The 24,020-nt window shown below is 44.6% G+C and overlaps 1 protein-coding gene across 2 annotated transcripts; it reads left to right on the top strand.

Moving 5' to 3' along the window:
• Nucleotides 1–710: 710 nt before the first annotated feature.
• On the top strand, nucleotides 711–23,911 carry yap1 (Yes1 associated transcriptional regulator). 2 transcript variants are annotated; one of them, XM_079224688.1, is made up of 8 exons: nucleotides 711–1,230; nucleotides 2,428–2,657; nucleotides 11,246–11,364; nucleotides 12,637–12,750; nucleotides 18,080–18,225; nucleotides 20,434–20,561; nucleotides 21,720–21,832; nucleotides 23,077–23,911. In XM_079224688.1, exons 1-8 carry the CDS (start codon nucleotides 1,030–1,032, stop codon nucleotides 23,310–23,312), a joined length of 1,287 nt encoding a protein of 428 aa, XP_079080814.1. In that variant the 5' UTR covers nucleotides 711–1,029; the 3' UTR covers nucleotides 23,313–23,911. The 2 variants fall into 2 exon arrangements, with proteins under 2 accessions (XP_079080814.1, XP_079080815.1); XM_079224689.1 differs by lacking the exon at nucleotides 12,637–12,750.
• The last annotated feature ends 109 nt before the right edge of the window (nucleotides 23,912–24,020 follow it).

Below are 24,020 nucleotides of genomic sequence, written 5' to 3'. Positions count from 1 at the left end.
ACTTTGGCAGAGTCATCATTTAATGTTTTCCCAAGTGGGCTCCAGTTGGCATCAGCAGGGGTCCCCGTTGTATTCAAAGGGTTGCCAACAAAATAGGGAACACTTTAATTTGGCAATTGTTACCTAGATTATCTCATTAATGTGTACGAATTAGGTTTGGTTGCCCCATCGATTATAGTCAACTTTACCAAAAGTCACCATGTCATTTGGGGACTGTCAGAATCCTGGTTTGAGGTGATGAGGGGATTTCTGCATTACAAAGTTGTGACATATTTCTCATAAAATGTGGGTCTTTTTTTTGCTTCGATTTATGGAAGTTCGTGTTTGTGATGTAAAAGTGTAAAACTTTGGCACAATATACTTCTGCGGGCCCCCGGGCTTCACTGACTGTACCTTTAAAGACTCTTGTCCCAATTTATCCTAAGCCCCGCCTCCGGAGCAGACATCCCATGAGTCATAAAGTTTGATGTCCTGCCCAAAGTTTAGACCCGACTGGAGCAAAAACTTTTTTTTTTTTCTGGAAAGTGCGCTGCAGAGATTTGGTCTTCGCACTATGAATCTCTCGTGTACGAATATTCAGTAACAGTTTCAACTTTTCCGAAACAGAAAAAGTGCGTTTGTGGTGGTGTGTTTTTTTTCTTCTTCGTCTTTTGTGGCTGCGTGTGTTTTTCTTTTTTCTTTTTTTTTGTGGAAAAGTTCGGGGCCGGACGACAACATAGATTCCAGTGTGGAGTAGATATGCGCTTTGTTACATTCTCAAGAATGCCAGCAAGAAACAACAGGAAAGCGCTGTCTTTCTCTGCAGATTTCGACAGCTAACACACTCCTGGAAGAATACAAAAAGTACTCGACTGTGAAACTTTAGAATGACTCGGGATAACTTTTTCTGACTGCCGTCGATATTTCCTGCTGTGTTGAAAAAAAAAAAAAAAAAAGTTTGGGATTGGCTCAAAACTATTTTTTGTGAGTTCCTGAACGCGACATTTTCGGACACACTCTCACTTACAGTTCGCAGACTGTTTTGAGACAATGGATCCGAGCCAGCATAACCCTCCTGCGGGACACCAAATCGTCCATGTACGGGGCGACTCCGAGACCGACCTGGAGGCTCTTTTTAACGCCGTGATGAACCCGAAAAACACTATCGTGCCCCCATGCGTACCCATGAGGATGAGGAAACTGCCAGACTCCTTCTTCAAACCCCCTGAACCAAAGTCCCATTCCAGACAAGTAAGCCCGCCCTGTCTCTCCTCGGCCCCCGTCCAGAAATCCCGACTGGAGCGAAGGCCCGTCCTGCGGGGACCCGGGGCCCACAGTACATGAGTGGGAGCCTCCAGTCACTTCACATTGGCATGTTTTTGTTGCCTAAATTGTAGGCTATTATAGCCCTTATTTCTACTTGCACTTATCCTACACTCCTTTAAAAAAATATTATGTAAAAGTACATTTGCTTAAACGTCTTCAACAAGTTGTTGTTAGATCTGTAATCACTGCAACGGAAAGGCTAGAGGGCCTGTGCGTAAAGCTGTGCGTCAAGCTGTGTGAAAGACTCCGCAGCATTTTTCAACAAAAGCCGTTTTTGTTTGTCCTTATTAGTGGAAAAAAACAAACAAACATATTATCTGACAAATATAGTTGTCAGATTAGCTGAACCCGCACGGGATTTGAGCGATCGTGCACGTAACTGTGCAGGTTGGCTTCGTGTATAGGAAGGATAACAGTGATGTTGACATATATTACTAATATACTATACTAATACTACTTTATGTGTTAGTAAACAAGATTATTTGCTGTCATGAAATCATACGATGGTTTAAATCCTCTCTCCTACTCCCCCCCCCCCCACACACACACACACACAGAACTGTTGCTTGTGGTCTCTGTGGACTTTTCTTTCTCGTCAGTGCGCATGCGTTGTTGTGCAGCGAGTCTGCGCTCTCCTCTGTCCCACACGGGCCTCGGCCTCATCCTTAAACAACTCTCAAACTTGCCTCCACATGCATAAGAAACGAACCAACTAACATACGCGGGAAGTGGTTTTGTCGTGTGAGACGTGGCTGAAATGTGAAATCAGAATAATTCATGCAAACTTAATGTGCACAAAAACAACTTATCCTTCATGTGTCCCGTAGTTCTTTCAACCCTTACTATTATCAGTGAACTGGCCTCAAATACATTCTATTCAACATTTACAATATTTGTATAAATACTTTTATATTGTGACATTTGTATAATGTCATCAATTAAACAAATATGGATTATAGGATAACTGTGAAGCCATCACCTTTTTAAACTATATATATTCAAACTAATTTCTACTTTTGGACAAACTTGCTTTGCTTCATAACAACATAAGATGAAACTACTCTTCCAAGGGGAAGGTTATGGGACTGCATTCACACTGCCTCTCCTCCAACCCCAACACAGGCCAGCACCGACGCTGGGACCGGCGGAGTCCTCACACCCCACCACGTCCGAGCACACTCGTCCCCGGCCTCCCTTCAGCTGGGAGCTGTTACCGGTGGCTCGCTGGCTGGCATGCCCCCGCCCTCCCCTCAACATCTCCGCCAGTCTTCGTATGAGATTCCCGATGACGTGCCCCTGCCCCCGGGGTGGGAGATGGCCAAGACCCCCTCTGGCCAGAGATACTTCCTCAAGTACGTATTCTGGCAACAAGTGTCAACACTGTTATACAGTCTTTGAGAAACATGGGAAGCTTTGACAAATGAATGGGTGGCTTTGAAAGTAGAAGTGTTTTATTGGTGTGTGTGTGTATAGCACATCGAGTCATCAGCCCTGTAGACATCTCTCTGTCCTACTGAAACAACTTTGTATTCTGGTAAAGGCTATGTACTGAAAATATTTGTTTTGTCACATGACTTTGTGACCTGACAATATTGGCAGAAACCTGCTTATAACCTGGTGTCTTTTTTTCACATTTGACATGCCATCTTAAAATTGCAACAAATTGAGAAGAGGCACTCCAGTACGTCCAGTCACCACACCATGTACACATTAAAAATAATACTTGAGCATCTCCTTAAGGTTCAACCGAGAGGTGTCTGAACTTTTCAATGTGCCACATACGCAGCATTACAAGCAAATTTAGTTTTAGTTTTTAGAGAAGGGGACCTTTTTATCTTGCGCTAATGTTCGATACAAGTCCAACTACCGGACAAGTGGTCTTGGCATCGGACTCCCATAGCACAGTGCTGTACAGTGCATATTGTGCTGACAATAATGTGCAAATCTGCTGCGGTGCACAATGGTGTCCAGTGTGCTCAAAAAGAGACAATTGCGATAGTTGAATTGTGGGTTATTACATTTGGTGGCCTCTGCAAACAAGGGAAACGTCTTTTGAGGGGCTGCTGCTGTATGTGCTGCTCCTTTTCTTGGGCTCAGGTTTCAGCATAAACAATGGATCATTGTAGCTTCCCCAGACAGCAAAGGACAGACATCTCTGCAAAACTCATCTGCTAAGCAGTATATCTCCTCCACATTGATGACCCAGAGTATACTTTCTTTAAATGTTCGGTAGTCAGTTTATCAGTCAGTTTGGGGCTGTGAGGGTTTTTCTTATGTATTTGTCTTCCTCATCTGTAGTTCTGCAAAAAGGTGGTTTGAGTCATTCACAAAAGTGACGTCCTTAACATAATCCGCTCACTATGAAACGTTCCAAAGTGTATTAAAAAGCTCAGCAGCTCTTTGTTTTTGGAGCTGATTCGCTGTTGAAAGTCGTCATTCTTTCTCCCCTCAGAGCAAAATGTTGTCTGTTCTCGGAAATATTACTCTCTGACACGGGGTCTGAACAAACATGATAGCCTTAGATGTACTTGGATCCAAAAGAGCGCTTTCAGTACCAGATGTTTTAAGGTTTCACATCTGGAGAACATCTGGACCGTTTTGTAGGAGGCTCTTCTGAAATTGTACGAGGAGGAGGAGTAGGCCGAAACAGCACTATTCTCTTGACTCCCAGGATCACTGCATATGTTTAGAGACTGAGTGATCAAATGTGGTAAAATGTGGGAAAATGTCAATTTCTTTGAAAATTGAAAGGATGTGTAATTAGTAACGTTTTGTATAACAAATTGCGTAATTGTCAAAGAGTTGAGTTTTTTTTCTACTGCTTTTATATTGAAAACAAAACAGGACTGCAGATAAATAATTACTGCCCCTGATTGATCATTGATAAAGGTGCAATTTAGGTTTTGTACCATGTGGCTGCAGAGGTTCTTCCTCTTTACTAGAAAAATAACAATTTATTCTAAATCCTGAATATTAAACACAGTCCTGTTTTTTGAAAATGAATTGGTTAAATATTCACAGAATATATTTTAAAATATTTTTTTGTCTCTTGCTCGTCTGTGTTTACAAGTTAACTCCAAAACCTTTTTTCTACGGCTTTGCAAACATGGTTGTGTCCCTGTTGAGAACTGTGTTTCGACTGGCCTGTTGTACGACTGGAGTTAGTACGGTGTTTGTGTTCAAGTAAGGAAAACTCCGGGAGACATCTTCCATACGCCGCACATCAAAGTGGAGATATTTGATCTGGAATACAGGCGGCCTCAGCAGAGCTGCTGGAAAAGACACTCCCCTATTTATAAACAGAGGTTGTCTGACCGAGATGCGTTGCAGGAGGAGTGAAGTTGAGCCAGAAAGAGTGAGAGAGACTGTGTGTGGGTGGGTGGGTGGGGGTGGGGAGTCTGTCACCAGCGAGCAGAGCCAAGCAGAGAGCGGGGGCTCACATTTCACTCAGGTGACCGCTGTTGTCCTTAGAGATAAATCCGCTCGGGGTGAAAGTTTTTTTTTATTTTCAATAAATAATTGTTTTCTAGTACACTACTGACTCATACTGGGGGGGCGGGGGGGGGGGGGGGGGAGGAAAGAGTGTGAGTCACATTGGACGCCGATGTCCCACTCCCTTTAAAAGCCAGGCTCCGCTTTGGCATGAATGGAGCCGTGGCGCTGTGATGGCGCCTCTTTTGTGTCAATGGAGTTAAATAACAGCCATGTGGAGATGACTAGAAGAGGGGCCAAGAGAAACTCCGGCCCTCCCTTTGTCCCAGCAGTGAAACAGTGATCTTTATTCAGACCACAGGCCTGTTGAGACTCATGTGAGCCTTCCCAAAATAGACAAATGGTTGACATGAAGTTTTAAAGATGGCGGTGGGAGAGAGCCTCGGCCTTCTTAGGACTTCTACCATGTTCCTCCCACTTGAAATGGTTGATAGTAAGAGATCGAGCTCGTGCAGAAGGAACGGGGCTGGCAGCTTCAAGTTTCTCCCTTCTTCTTATGAATAGTGATTACTGCTGAAAAAATTGGTAGATCATTGGCTTGGTCAGTCAAAACATATCGGTCATTCGTTGAGAAAAAGAAAAAAAATGCAGTTTGCAGTTTCTAAATGTTTTCTCGGTTTTCTATCATTTGTAAATTCGGATTTCACCTAACCCTCTCAGGAAATAATCATATTTAAAAACACAATAAAAAGTTTAAATTATTTTAAATGTTGAAGCCCGAATGGAAATAAGAGTCATACATGAGCAATCTCCTGCAAAAAAATCTCTATTTTGTTGTGACTATAAGAACCTTAAGCTGAGGAGAAGTCTGAGAACACTGGGAGAATGTCAACAAAGTCTGTTGACCTTTCCTCCTCTTTCTCCCAGCAGTTTGCTGTGGCCTTTGATTTATGACAGCAGGGGCAGGGAGGTTGGGTCACCTTGCTTGGTGCTGGGGTGGGGGGCAGGGCCGGTCTCCAGGGCCGGGTCATAAACTAATGAAGGTTTCTAATTTAGACACACCGGTAAACTAGGAGGGGTAATCACTGTTTCCGGGCGCTTATTAAATGCAGCTTTGAATGAGCTTTTAGTCCGTGGGAAGTCAGCCCTAAGCAGAGGGAAGCTTTGGGGGGGTAGCTATTGTGTGCCCTCAGGGGCAGGTAGAGCTCTGTGTTGATGGACACTTTTGTCTTTTCTCAATTGGATTTTAAACTGTTTTGATGAGCTTGGTTTCTCGTAACCAGAATGGCTGACTCGCCTCTTTCCAAACTTCAACAGGGATTTGTAAAAGGATGAAATTATTCACTGTGACCAGATGTGTTAATACCAACATTTTATAATGCATTATAGGCTGCTACTAATTATTTATCTGTTTTCTTTTTTTTAATACTGTAAATGTTGCCTCTATCAAGGTTAACAAGGAACACTAGGCAGTGGAGCAAGTGGAGCTTCTGTGTTCACTATATGGGGTTTCCTGGACATCTGTTGCACTACAAACAAGTCAAAGAGACCCCCTATTAGAGCAAGAAAGACCAAATGGTTTATTTAGACATTATGCTCTCATTGTATGCAGTCCATATCTGTGTGGTGCTGATTTGGACTATGATATTAACATAAATGGCTGGTTCTTGTTTTAAAATCTCCAACATTTCCCCATTGAGCGACGCAAAACTACCATTGCAGTCTTTTATTTCAGTCTCTGGCCTGTTGTTTCTATATATGTGCCCCAACATCTTACATCACAGCAGAGCTGACTGTCTAATCGCTTAGCTCACGCTGATCTCATACTCGCCATCTTATGTAAGCATTACGCGTAATACTTAAATATTTTCCCTATCGACTGTTATGTAATTTACTTAAAGCTTGACGTGATAAGCACGCAAATTGGATTTAAAATTAAGCTGTTGGGACCACTCGGCCAGTCACAAATGGTGCTGGGAAGACTGGGCTGTAAGCCTGCGTGGAGCCCTCATTTGGAGCAACTTTGTGTTTGACAAACTTTCGGTTTATTGACCACACACAGACAAGGCCCTTCCTGTTCAACTGGGGCCTGTCAGCTCGGTACACAAATGGGACTGTGAGAAAGTCCGGCTTGTGTTTACTAAAGTCTTGATGTAACACCTCTGTCCCAGACTTCAATGCCTCCACTGTCACCGAGTGCATCTCCACAGAGATGTAGTATCTGGCTCGGGGACCGTCTCAGGTGGGGTCAAGAGTTCCCAAAGCGGCTCGAACCATAGCACCTCGTGGGCAACGGGATTGCGCTTGGATAACAAAATAGAGAAACTTTTGTATTTATGTTGTCAGTTTGCAGAACTTGAACTATTGTTGAACTATGTTTACTATTAAATGTATGTGTGACAAGTAGTCTACCAATTTATTTAATTGTGCCTATTTAGTTCAGCTATTCTTTTGTCTGACTGAGTAATCTCGCATTGCGGTCCTTAAAAGGACACTTAAAATAAGTTAGTCTTTTGGATTGTTCTTTGAAAATAAGCAGCAGTCAAACTGAACCTTCCAAGCTCGGCCCTGGTGCTTTGTGAATTAGTTGCTTCGTTAGGAAGTATGATGAGACAAACCCTCCTTCAAAAGGAAACTTAAAGCCACAATAGGGTCACAGGGGTTGCCACAATAGGGTCACAGGGGTTGCCCCAATAATCTCTCTTGATGATGTCCTGCTGATAGAGAGGCAGCCAGGCATCCCCAGTCAACCAGAGTGGAGGTGGTCATCCTCATCTTAGAGTCCTGATTACATCTTGCCTCCCTCAGTGCACCCTTTAGTCATCGGCTTCAACCACCTTCCAAGCACATACTCCCTGGGTGGAGCCACTGTGGCCTGAGGATCCCATTTTTAACATTTGACAACTCAGCTGTGGGGTGTGTTTCATTGCTGCCGCACTCCCCATAGCTTCACTCCCTTGTTTCACACTAGGGAAACGCCGATTTTGACATCTGTCCTTGAAGAGAGATGGGTTCAGCGGAGTGAGCGCTCTATCTGGCCTCAGATTTAGCGTTGATCTGCTGTCTTGGCAGGTAGCGGAGCTTATTCGGAGACATTTAAACCACAGAGCAGACTTATTTTTGGATGGAACGTTCTCCCCAAAGTAAGATGTAAACACCACAGTTTTTCGTGGATGTAAACAGGCAATCTCCGCGTTCGGGGGTCTGTCATACTGCCGTAATCAGACGAGGTCTGTGAAACAAGTGCAACATTCAGACGTCTTCACTTGGAGCTCTTTAAGGATGTTGAACTTCTGTTCAAAAGCCTGCGACTGAATCAAAGATTTTGCTGGATTCAGCTTCACAGAGTAGCTCGGCAAACATTTCACTACTGAAATAAAAATTGTATCTTGAATGTCCTTGGTATATAAAAAACAAGTGGATGGGGACCAGCTTCCATGTGAACGGCAACAAACGGAAAAGTTGAATGCCAAATCATTTAGGCAACGTCAAGTTTAGCCTTTATGCGAAAGGTCCCACTCCCTCCTCCTCAGCAAGACGCATTATAAATAACGCTGACACAATAAACGCCACCTTGATAATTGGGCCATCAGTCAAGGAGATGTCAAGTGCCCGGGTGGATCAAGAGTCTTCCTCTGTGCTGAGCCACAGTCCACCATGATGATAGCTTGAGCAAAAAACAAGCAGCTCTACAGGCAACCGACTCGACAACAGGTCAGGTTTGAACCGCGTTGCTCTGCTGAGCCAACTTAGTCAGTCTCCCCATGAAGAATCTAATGACAGTCCATGTTTCGTCTTTGGTGATTCGCAAACAAAATACCCAGTATCAGACGGCGGCCGTGTCCACGACAATGCAGATACACATATTTGTTTTATTTCCACTGGAAACGTTGCTGTGGAGCTCGTGGAAATCAAACAAATAATTTAAAGGTGGCTGTAAAAGAAGTATAGTCTGATATATACGATATATAGTTTTCATGGCAGTAGTAACTTAGCCACTGCTGCAGTATGATGCACTTCTCCGCTCTCGGTCCACGTGACAAAGACCACACATGAATTTGAATTAAGTGTTTTGGCTTGTCGGGTTGGACAACGACCCAAAAAACAGTACAAACCTGTGGTTTGTTGTTTTCAACTGTAACTGCTCTAGTGTGGACGAAGCCTGACCCACAGCCTGTTCACTCTGTGTCCACTGCCCTGCCCCGGGGGATGGGGGGAGGGTGTGTAGGGTGTGGTGGCCGTCCTGCTGAGCTCGCCGTGGCGTCATGACATGTAAAGACAACACCGAGCAGTTGTGACTGGAGGTTGCGGATCATCAGCAATTCCTAACAGCAACTGGTGGCCTCCAGCCGTCCCAACAGTTGCCATGACATTGTTTTGTTTTATGTCTCAGCGACAGGAAGCGGCGTATAGCCCCAGCCATATAGGGTCCGGGGCAGGTCGGGTGAATGGATTATCTTTTAGTTTTAGGAATCTGGTGATGAATGACTGGGCTCTCTGTCACTTATTTACCAGTTCCCACGTACAGGCTCTTTGAATACAGTGCTGCGCTTGGAACCTGTGTGGTTTTTATCTCAGGCTTCTTGATAACAATCCCCTCTGTTTCCAGCTGAAGCGGTGTTTACATCTGTTTTGATTGATTTCAGCTCCAAGCATCGGCCTCCCAGGCTGAGAGGCTTGATAGAAAATCCAATATTTGTACTTTCATCGGTGGTCGGAGAAACCCAAGTTAACGGGGTGTGGATAAGGGTTCATAATCAGAGTTCTTGGAGGCTTTAAGGTTGTACATTTCCATCCGTGTTTTCCACTTGTAGCGTTTGTGTACCAGGATGTGCAGGCCTCTCATTTACGATAAGCCCTCCCTTCCCATATCCCAGTGCTCCTCTCCGAGTCTCCTCCCCTGTTCTCCCCTCCCCTCTATAATAAATGTCATAGTTTCCAGAGTGGGAAGGAGGCCATGAAGGAGGGGAGAGGGGGGGCAGGGCGGGCGCTCGGAGTGTAACAGGACCACAGCAACTCACGCAGCCAATGGCATTCAGAGGGATTGCTTCCGTAGATGATTCCCCCCCTTTCACTCCCCCCTTCTTTTCTGTAGTTGTCTCACCCCGCTCCCTGTGACCCTTCTTTTTCAAGGGGCCCCCTCCAATCTGAGCACTTCCAGCTATTTTGCTTGGTTTGTGGTGTTTGTGTGTGTGTGAGGGCTGGGGGAGGGTTTGGTAGGGGATTTGGCAGCTCCTTTGATCAGTAAAGCATAAACAAGAGGGGGCTTCAAAATGGGTTGCATTGTGTAGGGGGGGGGGGGGGGGGGGGGTGCTGAGTCAGGCCCTCTCTGTCCCTCACTGGCCTGGGATAGAGAGCAGACAGGCAGGCTGGGATTACCGCAGAGGCCAAAAGAACCTCACTTCACCCAGCTGTTCTAAAATCTGGGCTAATGGTGCTCTGGGATCAAATTAACAGCGAGTCGTAAAGAATCACACCGGGTTGAAGAGCGTGATCATTGGAGGGTGCAATATATATAGATGGCTAAGGGTGATATTTAATTGCATTATGAACAAACTCTTTTTTCGCACTAACATAATTCCAACAACATAAATAGGGTTGTTGTGGCGTTGCAAAAACAAGCTGCTGGAGTTTGAGGCAAGGTCTTTTTTTTCTTCTTTTTTTTAAATGGGATGTTTCGAAAAAACAAAACAAAAAGAACAAGTGAATAGTGGGGTTTTAGGTCGTAGCTCAGTCTGTGCCTTTGTCAAGCAGGTGAAAGCTTTGTAAATGTGGCGCCAGATTGTTAAAGCCCCTGACACTCCACAGTGTCCGAGCCACTTCCAGGAAAAAAGGACCCCCTGCGTTGAGCCCTGGGACTGACCCTCCCTCAATAGAGAGGGTCCTGCTCGGGAGAGGAGGGCTTCCTGTATTAGCTTTCCATCTTAATCAAGCAACAAGTACCAACAAAGCACTAATTATCAATGCCTTCACAGAACGCAACACAATGCCCCCCTTCCCTCCTCCCCCGCTCATGTCCCGGCAAAGACGAGCCGTAAAATAGATGGAGCAACATTGTTTGGCGTCACAATAGTTGTTTTGAAGCCAACCATAGCCCCTTCGACATTTTCAAGAAGTGTTCGGCTTCCCTACAGTCCCAAATGTTTGACTTGATTTATTTCTCGTTGTCTGTTGTGGTAGACTGCTTTTTCTTTTTTTTTTAAACGTGCACTCTGATTCAAGTGGGGAAAAAAATATCCCAGTCGTATGTTGAATTGTGGGTTCAGACTGGGTCCAAACAGCTGAGTTTGGTTTCCTGTCACAGTCATATTTTACAGAAAGCAGGCGTTGGATTCAGTGTTTTCATCAAAGAGCTTGTTGAAACTGAGTCATTAATTCCTGCTTGTGACCTGCTGTTTCACATTGATATTGCCCCTGGTCTGAATCTACTACTGATTACTGCTGGAAAACACATTGATGGTCATTTTTTTGTCTTTATTTATTTTTGGCTATCTTGTCCTCCCTACAGCCACATTGATCAGACCACGACCTGGCAGGATCCTCGCAAGGCCTTGCTCCAGATGAACCAGGCTCCCCCTCCCAGTTCTGTGCCAGTCCAGCAACAGAACATTATGAACCCGGCCAGTGGTATGTATATGTTGACTTCATTATGTCTAGTTTTACCCGAGAAGCAGCACACAACGTGCATTACAGATCAAGTTCCTCAATGTGTGATTTTCAGCATTAAAGTAAACCTGATGTTATCTCTGGCCATCTTCTTACTTTCGTACCACATACAGTAGAAGTCAGGAGCAGTCTGGTCTAGTTTTTACATGTCAGGAAGACTCTGTGTACCTCAGTTCTGCCCAATGCGGTTGGAATTTGCCATAGGTGAGGTACGACCGAGGTAGAACGTGACAGGTCCTGTCTGACATGTTTGGGAGCTCCGTGACTCACAGATTACAGAGTTTACTGATGAAGTATTTCTGTATTCTCAAAGCGTTGCTGGCAACCTACAAGAGAATCTCCAAAAAGATACAATAACCATGAATGTTGTTCAAGGTTATTGCAAAATAATGTGCTACTATTTGCCCTTGATGTCACTTTCCCATATACCTCTTTGTTTTTGAAGAAAAGATGGATGGATGGATGGGTGGATTGATTTGATTTTGAACATGTAACAAATGATCAGAACACGAAACAGAATCGCCAATAAAATGAACGGTGAACATGTACAGCAAATTCTAAATGCAGAAATATTACATGTTTGAAAAGGAATAGGCAGAGGTAAACATGTATCAGGTCCTGCCCCTTTTAACTTAGACGAACTTAATGAATATCATATATACATAAATAACCAGGTCAACAAAGAAATCACAACAACAATGGGCATCATAGTCCTGAGGGAGACATGACGGGCCGAGATCCCACTTCTCAGGAGGTCTTGGTCTGTTGTTTTTGGTCCACACCAGGGTTTGATTGACAGCTTTCCCACCAGCCCATATGGACTGTCCTAACTGAGCAAACGTACGAGTTCATTTTAAACAAACCCAATAGGTTAGGCGTGATAGCACCCTTAAATAAAATGTTCCTCGTAATATATAAACCTCCTCTCTGTCTGAGAATTATTTTTTGTATGTTGCCAAGAAGTAAATAGTTTTTTGATTTGTACAGAGTAGTTTGTAGTCTTAAATGCTACCACACCCATGCATATATATATATTTATTTATATGTATTTATTTATTACTGCTTCTTCAACTACAGTACCCTGTAATTATGCCCAATTATGTACAGTAGTTCAGGTGTTACCACTGTAACCGTTGCTATATATGTTGCACAATTATGACATCAGAGTACAATCTGAGGTGTGACTGAACCACCAGCATCTCTCCAACATTATTGTTGCCTGTCATCCCTCAGGTCCTCTTCCTGAGGCCTGGGAACAAGCTATTACATCAGAGGGAGAAATTTACTACATCAACCACAAGAACAAGACCACATCCTGGCTTGACCCACGACTTGACCCGCGCTTTGGTGAGTTTGCTATAGAGAGGATTTCCGTAGTTTAGTTCTTGATTTAATTACAATAATATGTATGATGTTCTTATTAAATTAAGACACTTTATTATCAGGCACCCAAAAATCATTGTAGCCGCTTAAAAGTTATAGTAATATGTTTATTCTATATTAAATTGAACAAGGGACTCATAACAGGGCCTTTATAGAGTAAAACGTTTCTTTGATATGTTTTTGAGACGGCAGTTTACTTTCCTCAGTAGAAAGTTCTGGCTAATCCATAAATGATGCATCACCACAGTGTAATAGTGAGTTCAGTTCTGTATGATTCATTGTTTATTTCACCGCACCACATTGTTCATAGCCATGGCATTGGTTGTTGAAACCAGATTTCACAACCACCACCACCCCACCCCCTCCTCAAAATCTGCACCTAACGTTTTGTCAGCCATTTTAGTGTTAGAGCAACAGCTGAGTTAGTCATTAATCCCCCGGGCCAAGCTTAAATTGGACAGTTAGCTTTCAGTGTGTGGTGGCCAGGGTTTGGTGAATTAGCGACAGGGCCTGGTACATGTGTTGAGATTTCTCTGCGGCCATGGGAATGAGCTAATCCTCCTGTGCAAGGACGGCTCCCAGAGATGAAGGTTCCTGCTTATGTCACTCTGACTCATTTACGCTTCAGGTGCCATCCCTTCACTACAGCAGCGTTCCCCAGGGAGGCTCACCCTGGTTCACAAAGGCAGCATGTGTGAATCAGCACGCAGCCTGTTATCCTGTTTAATTTTAGCTGTCCTCCTTTTTCTGTTTGTTCTTTTTTTTTTTTGGGCCTGGGCAGTTTTTTTTTTCCTGTCGTCAGCAATTGCGAGTCCCACTCTGAAGGCAGGCAGGGAAGTTCAAAACAGAGTTGTAAGGGGAGTGGGGCAGCTGGGGAGAGATGGCGGCTCCGATCGGCGGAGCTCTTTGAAGATTTATAAGTCTTGAACACACAAGGCTGCTGGGCCCCTAAAAGCGAGTGAGAGGGAGAAAGAGATCATGTTAACTCATTATGTGCCATCAAACATTATTTTGCTCCACATGAGATCAAATCTTTCTGTGCTTAATAATTTAAATGGTTCACATTTATACCTCCTATGTTGCTCACATGCTGTTGATCCTTTGGTTTTCATGGAAGATTGCTAAGTGTTAGGCACTTGGAACTGCTTTGCATTTCATAGTGTGGCTCTGTGGTTGAAGGAAAACGTAATGATATTCTTTGTAGTTGTTCTTCAATCACATTTTTCTTTTTCTTTTTTACATTCGTGCACAGCAATGCGCTCCTCAGTTTCAGAAACATGTATACTTCTGCTATGTAGGTCTCCAATCATAAGCCAGCTGCTTTGATAATGGAGGCTAATTTGAGCTTTGAGAAGAAAAGCAGCGGAGCGCCTTTAACTGAGGGCTGTTGCCGGCTGGCTTTCCCCTGCGTGAGGCCCAGTGCAGGCACAGCCCCATTCTGCTCCAGCTCCAGACAGACTTGAATCTCCGCCAGGCCTCTTTATTCTGTGGTCCAACTCTTAATCTGTTCCAGACCTTTTCAGTCAAAGAACTCCAATGTGAGAGGGGAGGTGGGGGCAGGGAGAGGCAGGGCGAAAGGGGAAGAAAGAAAAACAGAGGAACAGAGGGAATATGCCGACGGGATAAGCATGCATCCTCTTTAACACACAAGGAGGTGGTGAGCAGCGAACAAGCTATGAGTGCACCGTGGCCGAGTTCGAAAGGGGGCTGGCTCTATGTAGATATGTTGCTTTCTGAACGTACTACTCTGGAGGAACAGCGTGGCAAAACCATACCAGGAGGATACTGGAGAGCACAAATACACAGATTTCCCCCTGGGAGTGTAATGGTTTGCTTTGAAGGCCTAATCTAAAGCTGTTCGTTAAACACATTGCTGCATTAGCTGTCATGTGATGTTTTTTTTCTTCCTCTGCTGTCAAGAGTACTTCACCAGAGAAGTTTGCATAGGGTGATGAGGCAGCAGTGAGTCAGTTTAAAGGGTCAGTTCATATAGATGTTGTTTTTATCTGCAGATTTTTTTTATTTTTGATGTCTTAGATATTTGCACCAACTCCAATACCATGGAGGTCAGCTGAATCATGTTTTGTTGTGCCAAAAAGCTTTTAACAATAGATTTAGAAGAACTCAAAAGTAACGTTCTTCAAAAACAATGTCACATTTACTTTGGATAACCACTAACCTTGTTTTGAGCAGCTTTATTCGATTTATTCATTCCCGATCAACTATTTTGGGTGAACTGACCATTTAACAAGGATACCTTGCAGTTGTTTTCCCCAGAAGTAATATTTGCATTCTAGTTTTCATTTTACTAAAACTAAATGCAACACAACCTCCAATTTTAAGGTGTTTTGTAGTAAAATAATTTCCATATAGTTTGACCTACGATGTTGATATTTCTTGACAGACCCTGGGTTTTTCCCCCCCATCTCCTCGCCATGCAGAGCCAGGTCGACGCAGGCTGCTGGCTTTACTCAGACGTTACTCTTGTACAAGATGATAAAACAGTGTTTATATCACATCCAGACTGTTTCTCCACTTTGCTTATCTCGACACTAGAAACGCAACACCTTCAAGTCAAGGGGCCTTTTTTTTTTAAAGACTTGTTAAATTGACAGCAGACAAATATTTACCATGCCTTCAAAAGGTGCTGTGCCCTGTTCACATAGAACGTCCCACAGTTGGCACACCCTGAACCCGACCAGCCCCAGGTGATCTCGTGGCGTAATATGCCTGACGCTGTGATCCGGCTGATAAGGGCCTGTGTTGCAGGGCCGCATGAAGAAGACAAAAGGCAGACAGCATTAACTTGTCTCTTATCTGCCCGACCCACCAGCTATCACCGCCCATATGTGCTGCTGACTTCAACCGCCCCTTCTAAACCACATGCATACACTCGCACATGTCTCCCCAGCCGAGTCTGGGCTTCGTTTCTTTTCTGCTATCACTCTGGCCCTGAACTGAACCTGTCCTTCGCTGCTATCTCAGACACAGATGTAATTCCCTGCTGCGATATGCTCATTGTTTGGGCATAGTTCCTCCAGTAGCATTGGTTACTGTTAGCTGTTTGGTCTGTGAGGGAGTCCTTGACGTAGCGGTTCAGTAGAAACTCAGGTGTAAGACACCATTCGTCGACATACGGTTTTGTGTATCAAATCTCTCACTTTTGCTTACTCTTCCTCAAGGCTCCCACCTTTTTTAAAGAAAAATTGGAGTCAACTTGGCGTTATTGGCGTAGTTAACCTGGCTACATTGACATTAGTTTATGATAACATAGTTTTAGCATTGTGATTGCGTTAATCTTAGAGCATGTCAGTGTCAATACAATAAAGTCAGTCATGGTGGTAAAGTAAAACAAAAAGTTAGTTTCTGTTCCGAATAAGTGTAGCTGTCTGATCGGGGTTTAATGCCCTGTCATACTTCCTATTGGCAATACTACATATCAAGTGCAATATTGTTCTTGTTGTTCCAAGCGATGGTCAAACGGTGAAATAAAGACCCGGGTGGTTTGAATCCATACTTTTCCCTTTTTAATATGCGGCCTTGTGAATCTTTCTGCTCGTGCCTCAGCTTCAAAGCTCAGTCCTTTGCAGAACTACAGCTGCTGACGAGGTCCATGTGCAGCACCATCTACCTTGAGAACTGCTAATGGTGCCCCGCCGGTGGAGCTATCCAGCCTCAAAAGCCCTCGGTATCTGCAAAAGATAAGAAGCGGGGAGAAGTAACACACTCTCCCATGGCTTCAGTTGATATGCGTGTGTGGGAGAGAGGAGGAGGCGGCTCCATGACTCTGTGTGTGTGTGTGTGTGTGTGTGTGTGTGTGTGTGTGTGTGTGTGTGTTTGTGTGCAGGAGTGGGGTGGGGTTGTTGGGGGAGGCAGCGTGGGCGGAGAGGGGGATGACTGCAGGCAGGGCGGGGCCTCAGAGCTTCCCAGGGAGAGCCCTGAGCCACGGTTCATTCAGCTCCTGAGATAGTGTAAACAGACAGTGATTGAATGGTGATGAGAAAGGTGCCGGGGCGGGCAGGACAGCACAGAGAGGCAGCCCCGCATGAAAATTGTGCCCCCCTCTCTCCCCTCCTCCTCAAAGGCTTTGTTTTGGTTGGTGCTTCAAGCGCATAAGCAAACAGCTCTCCCCATTGGTGCCATTACTGTTACACCCCTTGTGGTCGAGCACATTTGCTTCTCTTTCCCCACTGTAGCGACAAAGTGTGTGACCTACTTTACATGCATAGATTGCTGCATTGCTGTGCTGCTTTCATACTCATGTTTATTGGACCCACCCTCTCTAGAATAAAGAATAACAAAGATTTCATGGGTGGGAGGGGGGAGACAGGACAGCTGTGTTTTTCCATACACACACATTTGTTCTGATAATGTAAACTCGCCGTTAGCTTGTCGGCGCATAATGCAATTATATTTCTCGGGTGAAAGAACGCTCAAACGAAAGTTGAAAGAGGTGCAGTGTTTACGGTACCTAATCTATTATATAATGCATTTGTCTGATTGGCACACAGACCCGTCAGGCCAGGGTTAAGAGACAGTCGGTCTTCCAGGATAATCTGTTAAGAAGGAAACGAAACGCACAATGAAAGGATAAGTCATAACTGATGCAATGTACGAAAGTAACAGAGCCTGTCTTAGTCAGTGAGTGGGAGGGGATCAGGTCTTACAGGAATAGTGATTGTTTCACACACTGGGTAGGAGACTTCCCTTGTCCTACATAACCTGCTGCACTGGCTTCACTCTTTTACAAGTTCACCCTGTCAACAAAAAACGCTCAAGTTGTCAGTCTTGTTGCGCAGCCAGGCATTAATAGGTGTACGATCCGGATAAGGGAGTATATTTTTAGTCCACCGGGGAACCTGCATCCGATATTGACAATTGTCCTTGTTAAAACTGCTCGTGTCATTTATAGCCTAACCACAGAAAGGGGAAGGAAGAAACCAAGATATATCATCCCATTTAATTGAGACCCTAAAGGTTTCCCCTGTTTGCCCTAAAGGCCATTTTGCCGTTAGGTTTGTACTTTTCAGAATGTAGACGATGCTCAATCTGGACGAGGATATGCTGGATTCACCAGTCTACCATTGACCTCTCTAGTTCCTTTGATATCAAGCAGCCACTGACCACTTTTAAAAAGTTTCGATGCACCATTTACATTCTCGTTATGCAACATTTAAAAATAAATCCCTATACACATTATACAGTAGTAACAAGAGTATGCAATGTTCTAAAATGAACACCACACTATACTACAGCAGCAACCAATATAAACTCATCCCTGTCTCCTTTGCAGCCCTGAACCAGCAGAGGATCTCCCAGAGTGCTCCAGTGAAGCTCCCTCCCGGAGTCATGGGAGGCAACAACCAGATGAGACTGCAGCAGATCGAGAAGGAGAGGCTGAGACTGAAGCAACAGGAGCTGCTTCGGCAGAGACCACAGGTCAGGAATCGGAGTTAAAGCTTTAAAAAAAAAAACGTTCAAAGGCCTTTCGGGAAGCGCCGTGGCCTCATGGATGAACAACCAACTTGTATCAAAAGGTCTCGAGGTCAATACTTTCAGTATGTGAACGTCCCTCGGTGTAGCAGCGGGACACCGGATCCCTAGCTGCTCACTAGTTGGATGAGATCATCGGGAAAATGTTTATCTTTTAAATGTGATGGAACTATTCTGATTATGGCCTTTAAAAAAAAAAATAATAAATGACTCATCAAGGTTAGATGCGGTAGAGCAGTAGATGCTTCTTTGATCGCTCTTTATTGTTCGAGCACCCTGCAATGAAGTCCTGTGAGTCATATGTGGTAATTTTATCACTTCCTAACTATGATGTGTCACTGCGCCGCCCACACAGGGTGGTGCAGCCGAGTCCAGTCGTTTACTCAAGGCCGTGTCATACAACCAGAAGGAGAGCTTTATTATTATGAATGAGGGTGCTGGTGACCTGTTTACCAAGCCAGTCCAACAGGTTGTTTAAAGTTCACTGTGTAGGAAGTGCCCTGTGTGTGTATGTGCACTCCCAATGGACTGTCCTTACTGAAAGAGCACATGCAATGTAAGCTGAAGTGACCTGGTTATTGTCCGCTTTCTGACATGTCGGGCAAAGGAGAAATCTAGTTAGCATAATGGGGTAAGGATTAAGAGAAATGTAATTGACACAATATGGTTTCTGCTGGAGAATCTCAATTTATTAGCCATGTCAAAGCCCTAAACTGTTTACATGCACAAACAAATGATTAAAACAGAATTTAGAAGTTACATGTAACAGAAATTTATCGTAGCCAGGTTATTTCAGTGCGTGCATGCATTTTCTATTTCCTGCTTTCCCTACCAGGAAAACATTATGACGCAGGGTGGGGGTTTCTGGCACAGCTACTCCCAAGGTGCATGGAGAAGGGGAAACAGTCTGGAGAGGTCCAAACTCCAGCAACACAAGTATATAGAACAACTTTAATCTTTGACCAGTTGTTGTATATACTTGTTACAAGTGTTGCTGAAGTTTCGACCTCGTCAGGAAAACATTATGACACTTGAGCAGCCCAGTTATCCAAACCTCAGACATCCTCACTTTCCTGTTCAATAAAGCCTAATGGACAATAACAGATGGGATTGCAGACCAGACGGTTTACATCTCCAGAGCTCCTTTTCAGGCTATTGACTAGATTCTGGTAAACCCCACATTTCGGTAACTTTTCAGGAGGTTTGGAAGTTGGGAGGCAAATACTGTGCTCGCAAATATAGGCGAGCATGATTATAGTAGGAAATTGTGCAAGTGTGTGCGCGGGCTATATGCTTGTGGAGGGAGTTCAACTTTGGGGCAATACTTGCCACACCCCAAATGGATTCCACATGGTAGGTAGTATGATGAAGACCGGATGGCGATGTATGCAGCTTGCTGGTTCTCAGTCATGCTAAAAAAAAGGAAGCTTATAAAATTGTTGACAGTACACAGCCCTCATAACCCCGCTTAATCTACACCAGATTGTTTACATGTGTGCAAATGTAGTAGTTTGAGAAGTAGACGCCTTCCAGCACTGCTCCGAGTCAAGCTGGGGGAAAAACATCTTGTTTTATCAAGGGCCAATTAAGGCTTTTTCTTCATCTCTCTGCCTCGGGGAATGTTGTGTCCATTTCTTCTCAACCATGACCAATAAAAGCTTCCAATAAGCCCTTAGGTGTCCTGCAGCGGTTTTCCGTCTATACTAACAACCTCCCAGTGGCTGCCTCTCTGTTGTCGTCTATGACCCCGTAAACGTTTAATGAGATCTCAATCGGTGACATTGGTCGAGTCACTTCACCTTCCCGTTCAAGGACTTCCAGAGGAAGGAGGCGAAAAAGAGCATGACTTCATATCCGCTGCCCTATCTGATCGGAGCATGATCTGAGAGCATGTGTAGAAAACAATTGTGTCCAACTGTTGTCGGGCCCCTCATGTAACGTGACACCCCGTATGGGGAGGAATGGAGCGCACCATGTTGGCTGTCTGTGTGTAATTCCTTAATTTACCATTTTATGCGGTGACGGCAGAGCAGCAAGGGTAAAAACAGTTGCAACACGTTTTTTTCTTTTACGAAGCTGTGTGTAATTAGCCTCTGGAGATGGGGTTTGGGGTTGATTGTGTTGCTCATGGGTTTTGTGCTTTATCGTCCGTAGGAGCTCACTATAAGGAATCAGCTGCCTACTAGTATGGATCAAGATGGCGGCACGAACCCTGTGTCCTCCCCTATGGCCCAGGACGCCCGGACCATGACCGCCAACAGCTCTGACCCATTCCTCAACAGGTCGGTTTAATACAGAACCCAGGGGCAGCCTCCTTTGCATCATTTCCCTTATAGTACAGTACAATCACAGCTGAGGTGCACAGTTGGCGAGGGCATCCATTCTGGTCCGGCTCGTCAGACTTGACGTATGTTTGAGCTCTGGTGAGAGCTCCTAGAGTTACACAAGCAGTACAAACAGAAGGCCAGTCTCTGGGCTTAACCCTCCTCACATTGTAATGTCTCACACAGACCTGCAGCTTTGGGATGCGTTCATTGCACAATGATGACCCCTGGTGTACAACTGCTGCCATAGAGGCAATCAGAACCTAAATTGTAGTGTAAAAACAAATATGATAAAACCACACTTTATTCAAAGTGGAGATCAACAACTTTTACAATTTGATAAGTAACAACGGAAAACCCGATGGACTGAGATTTGAAAACGACTGTACTTAGTTAGAAAAAATAACCAAATAAAAAATAACCCATGGCCCTTCCTATCTGTAAATGCTGATCCATGGCATTCTGGGAAATTATTCCTAGCTGTTCAAGCTCTAGTTCTTCTGTGAGCGAAGGAAGTGAGAAAAGAGCTGAATAGTAAGCAGGCCATGAGAACATGTGGTCCAGTCAGTAGACAGGCCAACCTAATCTCCCCTCCTCCCCCCGCTGCCTCCACTCCTTTACCCTCACAATGGTCTCATTCATCCTGCCTCTGCCATACTCTGCCTACATATTTTTCCTCTGCTAATTAGTATAGGCTTGTCAAATGTCCTCTCTCTCGGCCTCTTTGTCTCTGTTGTCCCGTTCATTGTTGCTCTTTTTCCTATATTCTGCCACAGAGCGAGATATTGACGCTGTGGATTATTCACCATAGTCGTTCAAATAAATATAACTGTGGAAAGTGTGGATGTATGCAGAAGGTCCCTGAGGGAATTAAGGCCACTCGGTTATTAAAAGCGCCGAGGCTGAAAAGTAACAGAGTGTGTTTGCTTTGTTGGATCAGTTAATTAGATTCACGTAGTTCGGTTTCAAAGCAGTTAAGTGAAGGTCATTAAGGTCATCCTCGAACTCTGCCGAGACAAAAAGCTTTTTATTCACTTCAGTTTGATGGAAATCATGGTGTTTATTAGCGATTGTGCAGATTTTACAACAGAGATTTCTTTATTTTCACATTTCCAGCGGGACCTACCACTCCAGGGATGAGAGCACAGACAGCGGCTTGAGTATGAGCAGCTACAGCGTCCCTCGCACTCCAGACGACTTCCTCAACAGCGTGGATGAGATGGACACAGGTGAGGCTGGAAACCCAATGGTCATCTTTTGTGACCCATCGCTGCGTGGCCGTTGATAAACTTTCTGTAGTTGGTGCTCAGTTGTTTCTCCCGGCTTAGTTTTGTATAACGCCACATTGTGTTCATGTTAGCCGATTAGGTAGACCAGAATGATCCCGTGTTGAAAAATGAAACGGCATCGCAGTCTTGGCTCGTTTGCATTTCACAATTCTTTCCACCACCATGAGACAGATGTCATAGCTGTCTTCCCCCTAATCTTCTGCTTGTAATGACTACTAGGAGTTTCTTAGCGGGGTTTTCTCACTTGGCTGCTCATATTTACAGTCTGTACAAAAAGATAGGAATGTGGTTCAATTACCTAAACTAAGCTGACAAGATCTTCCAAACATTCACTTGTTGGCTTAAGTTAAATCATCTACAGCGGCGATATCAGGCTACAAGTAGGAACCTGCAAATTAGTATTGGTTTTCTACTAGAACATGCTCATATAAATACATGTAGAGAATATGTGAGAAAAATGTGGCGCACCTTTGCAAAGGTAGCGGTCAAGAAGTGTCTGGAGAGACTCGCATGCAGACATATGATGGGAACCAGCAACCGGTCCCCCTGTCCCATTCCTCCTCTGTCTCCCCTCGACAGATCCAATTTGTAGGAGATCTTCATCCATATAATCTGGCTCAAAAGATATGGGCGGCTGTCAAATTCAGAGACCTCCATCAATATTGTGGAAAAAATGTATCTCCATACTGTATTCAGCCGTGACTGAATCGGTTCGCTTTTCTGTAAACGCAAAAAAAAGAAGAAAAACTCTGCTTGACCGGCATTGCAGAACATGAAATATAAATGGCCCTCTCTCTCTCACTCTCACTCTCTCTCTCTCTCTCTCCACACTGCACCAATTAATTCACCAGAAATCAGTCAGATTTACTCAAAAACATGGACCCTGGTTGGAAAATAACAACACACCTGTTTTGAGTTAAACACTCTAGCGCAACAAGAGCATGCCTCGTGTAGTCCCGCCTCCCACCTGCACATGTGGTTCCTCCAGTGTGTGATGAACTTGAATAAACACAGTGGTTTGAAGGAGTTATCCTTTCACAGCAATATGAAGTGGAAAGGGAACTTCTTTTTCAGGACAGTTCCGTGACGTTAGTCTGGAACCTTGTTTACCAGCTGTGCAATGGTGGAGGCTGTGAAAATCATGATGGTCTCCTTTTCTTAAAAATGTTTTTACTGTTCATTAGGGGACCCTCTTCCACCCTCCATGGGAACACAGCCCAGTCGTTTCCCCGACTACCTGGACGCCATCCCGGGAACAGACGTAGACCTGGGCACCCTGGAGAGTGAGAGCATGGCGGTGGAGGGCGAGGAGCTGATGCCCAGTCTCCAGGAGGCCCTGAGCTCCGACATCCTCAATGACATGGAAACGGTGCTGGCAGCTACCAAGATCGACAAGGAGAGCTTCCTCACGTGGTTATAGACGATCCCAGCGGGACCCGCCTCACCCCTCTGCCCACACTCTGAACTGCTGCCTGCTCTTATCTGTGAAGGAGTCGTAGATGCTTCGACAAGACATTTCAGCGAGCCTCTCTGGACTTCGGTTTCTGTCTCGGCATGTAAGGCCAACCTCTTTTTGAGGCAGTATTGTTCTTTTCTTTTCACCGGTGTGTTATCTCTTTATTTTGTCTGTGTCTTCAAGGCTGGCCCATGAACAGACAATAACGCAAGGGTCCCCAAATCTTTCACAGATCTGTCAGTGAATCTTTCCCTTGAGCAGGAGTCATTTCCTCCCCTGGTCTCCCCTCAAAGCTGAGCTGAGCGGCCGCATGAACTCTGATGCAAGGACCGCCATCATCGACTAATCGTCCGGAGTCTCTGGTGCCTCTTTTTCTCGCAATATAGCATGAAGCAGCACTACCTAACTGCGTTTGGGACTATTGCATCTAGCTTATATAGCTTTATATTTGGACGTGTACGTTTTTATCCTTTTTTTTAGTTTGTTTTCAATGAGCCTGAGAAACCAAAAATGATGTATTTGAAGCATAAAGAACAATACTGATTTGGAGTAAAGGTAATGTGAGGCCCAGTTTGGACATGTTGGCTTTTTTGGGGGGGGGAGTTGTAGCCTGGGGACCGACTACATTGCTGCTTGGCTGTGCCAGCAAGTCTAAGTTAAACCTTTTGATAG

Source organism: Taurulus bubalis, assembly GCF_910589615.1.
Source record: "Taurulus bubalis genome assembly, chromosome: 10".
NCBI lineage: Eukaryota > Metazoa > Chordata > Actinopteri > Perciformes > Cottidae > Taurulus > Taurulus bubalis.
The sequence above is the reverse complement of the archived record's forward strand: the minus strand, read 5'-3'. Positions and strand labels throughout refer to the sequence as shown.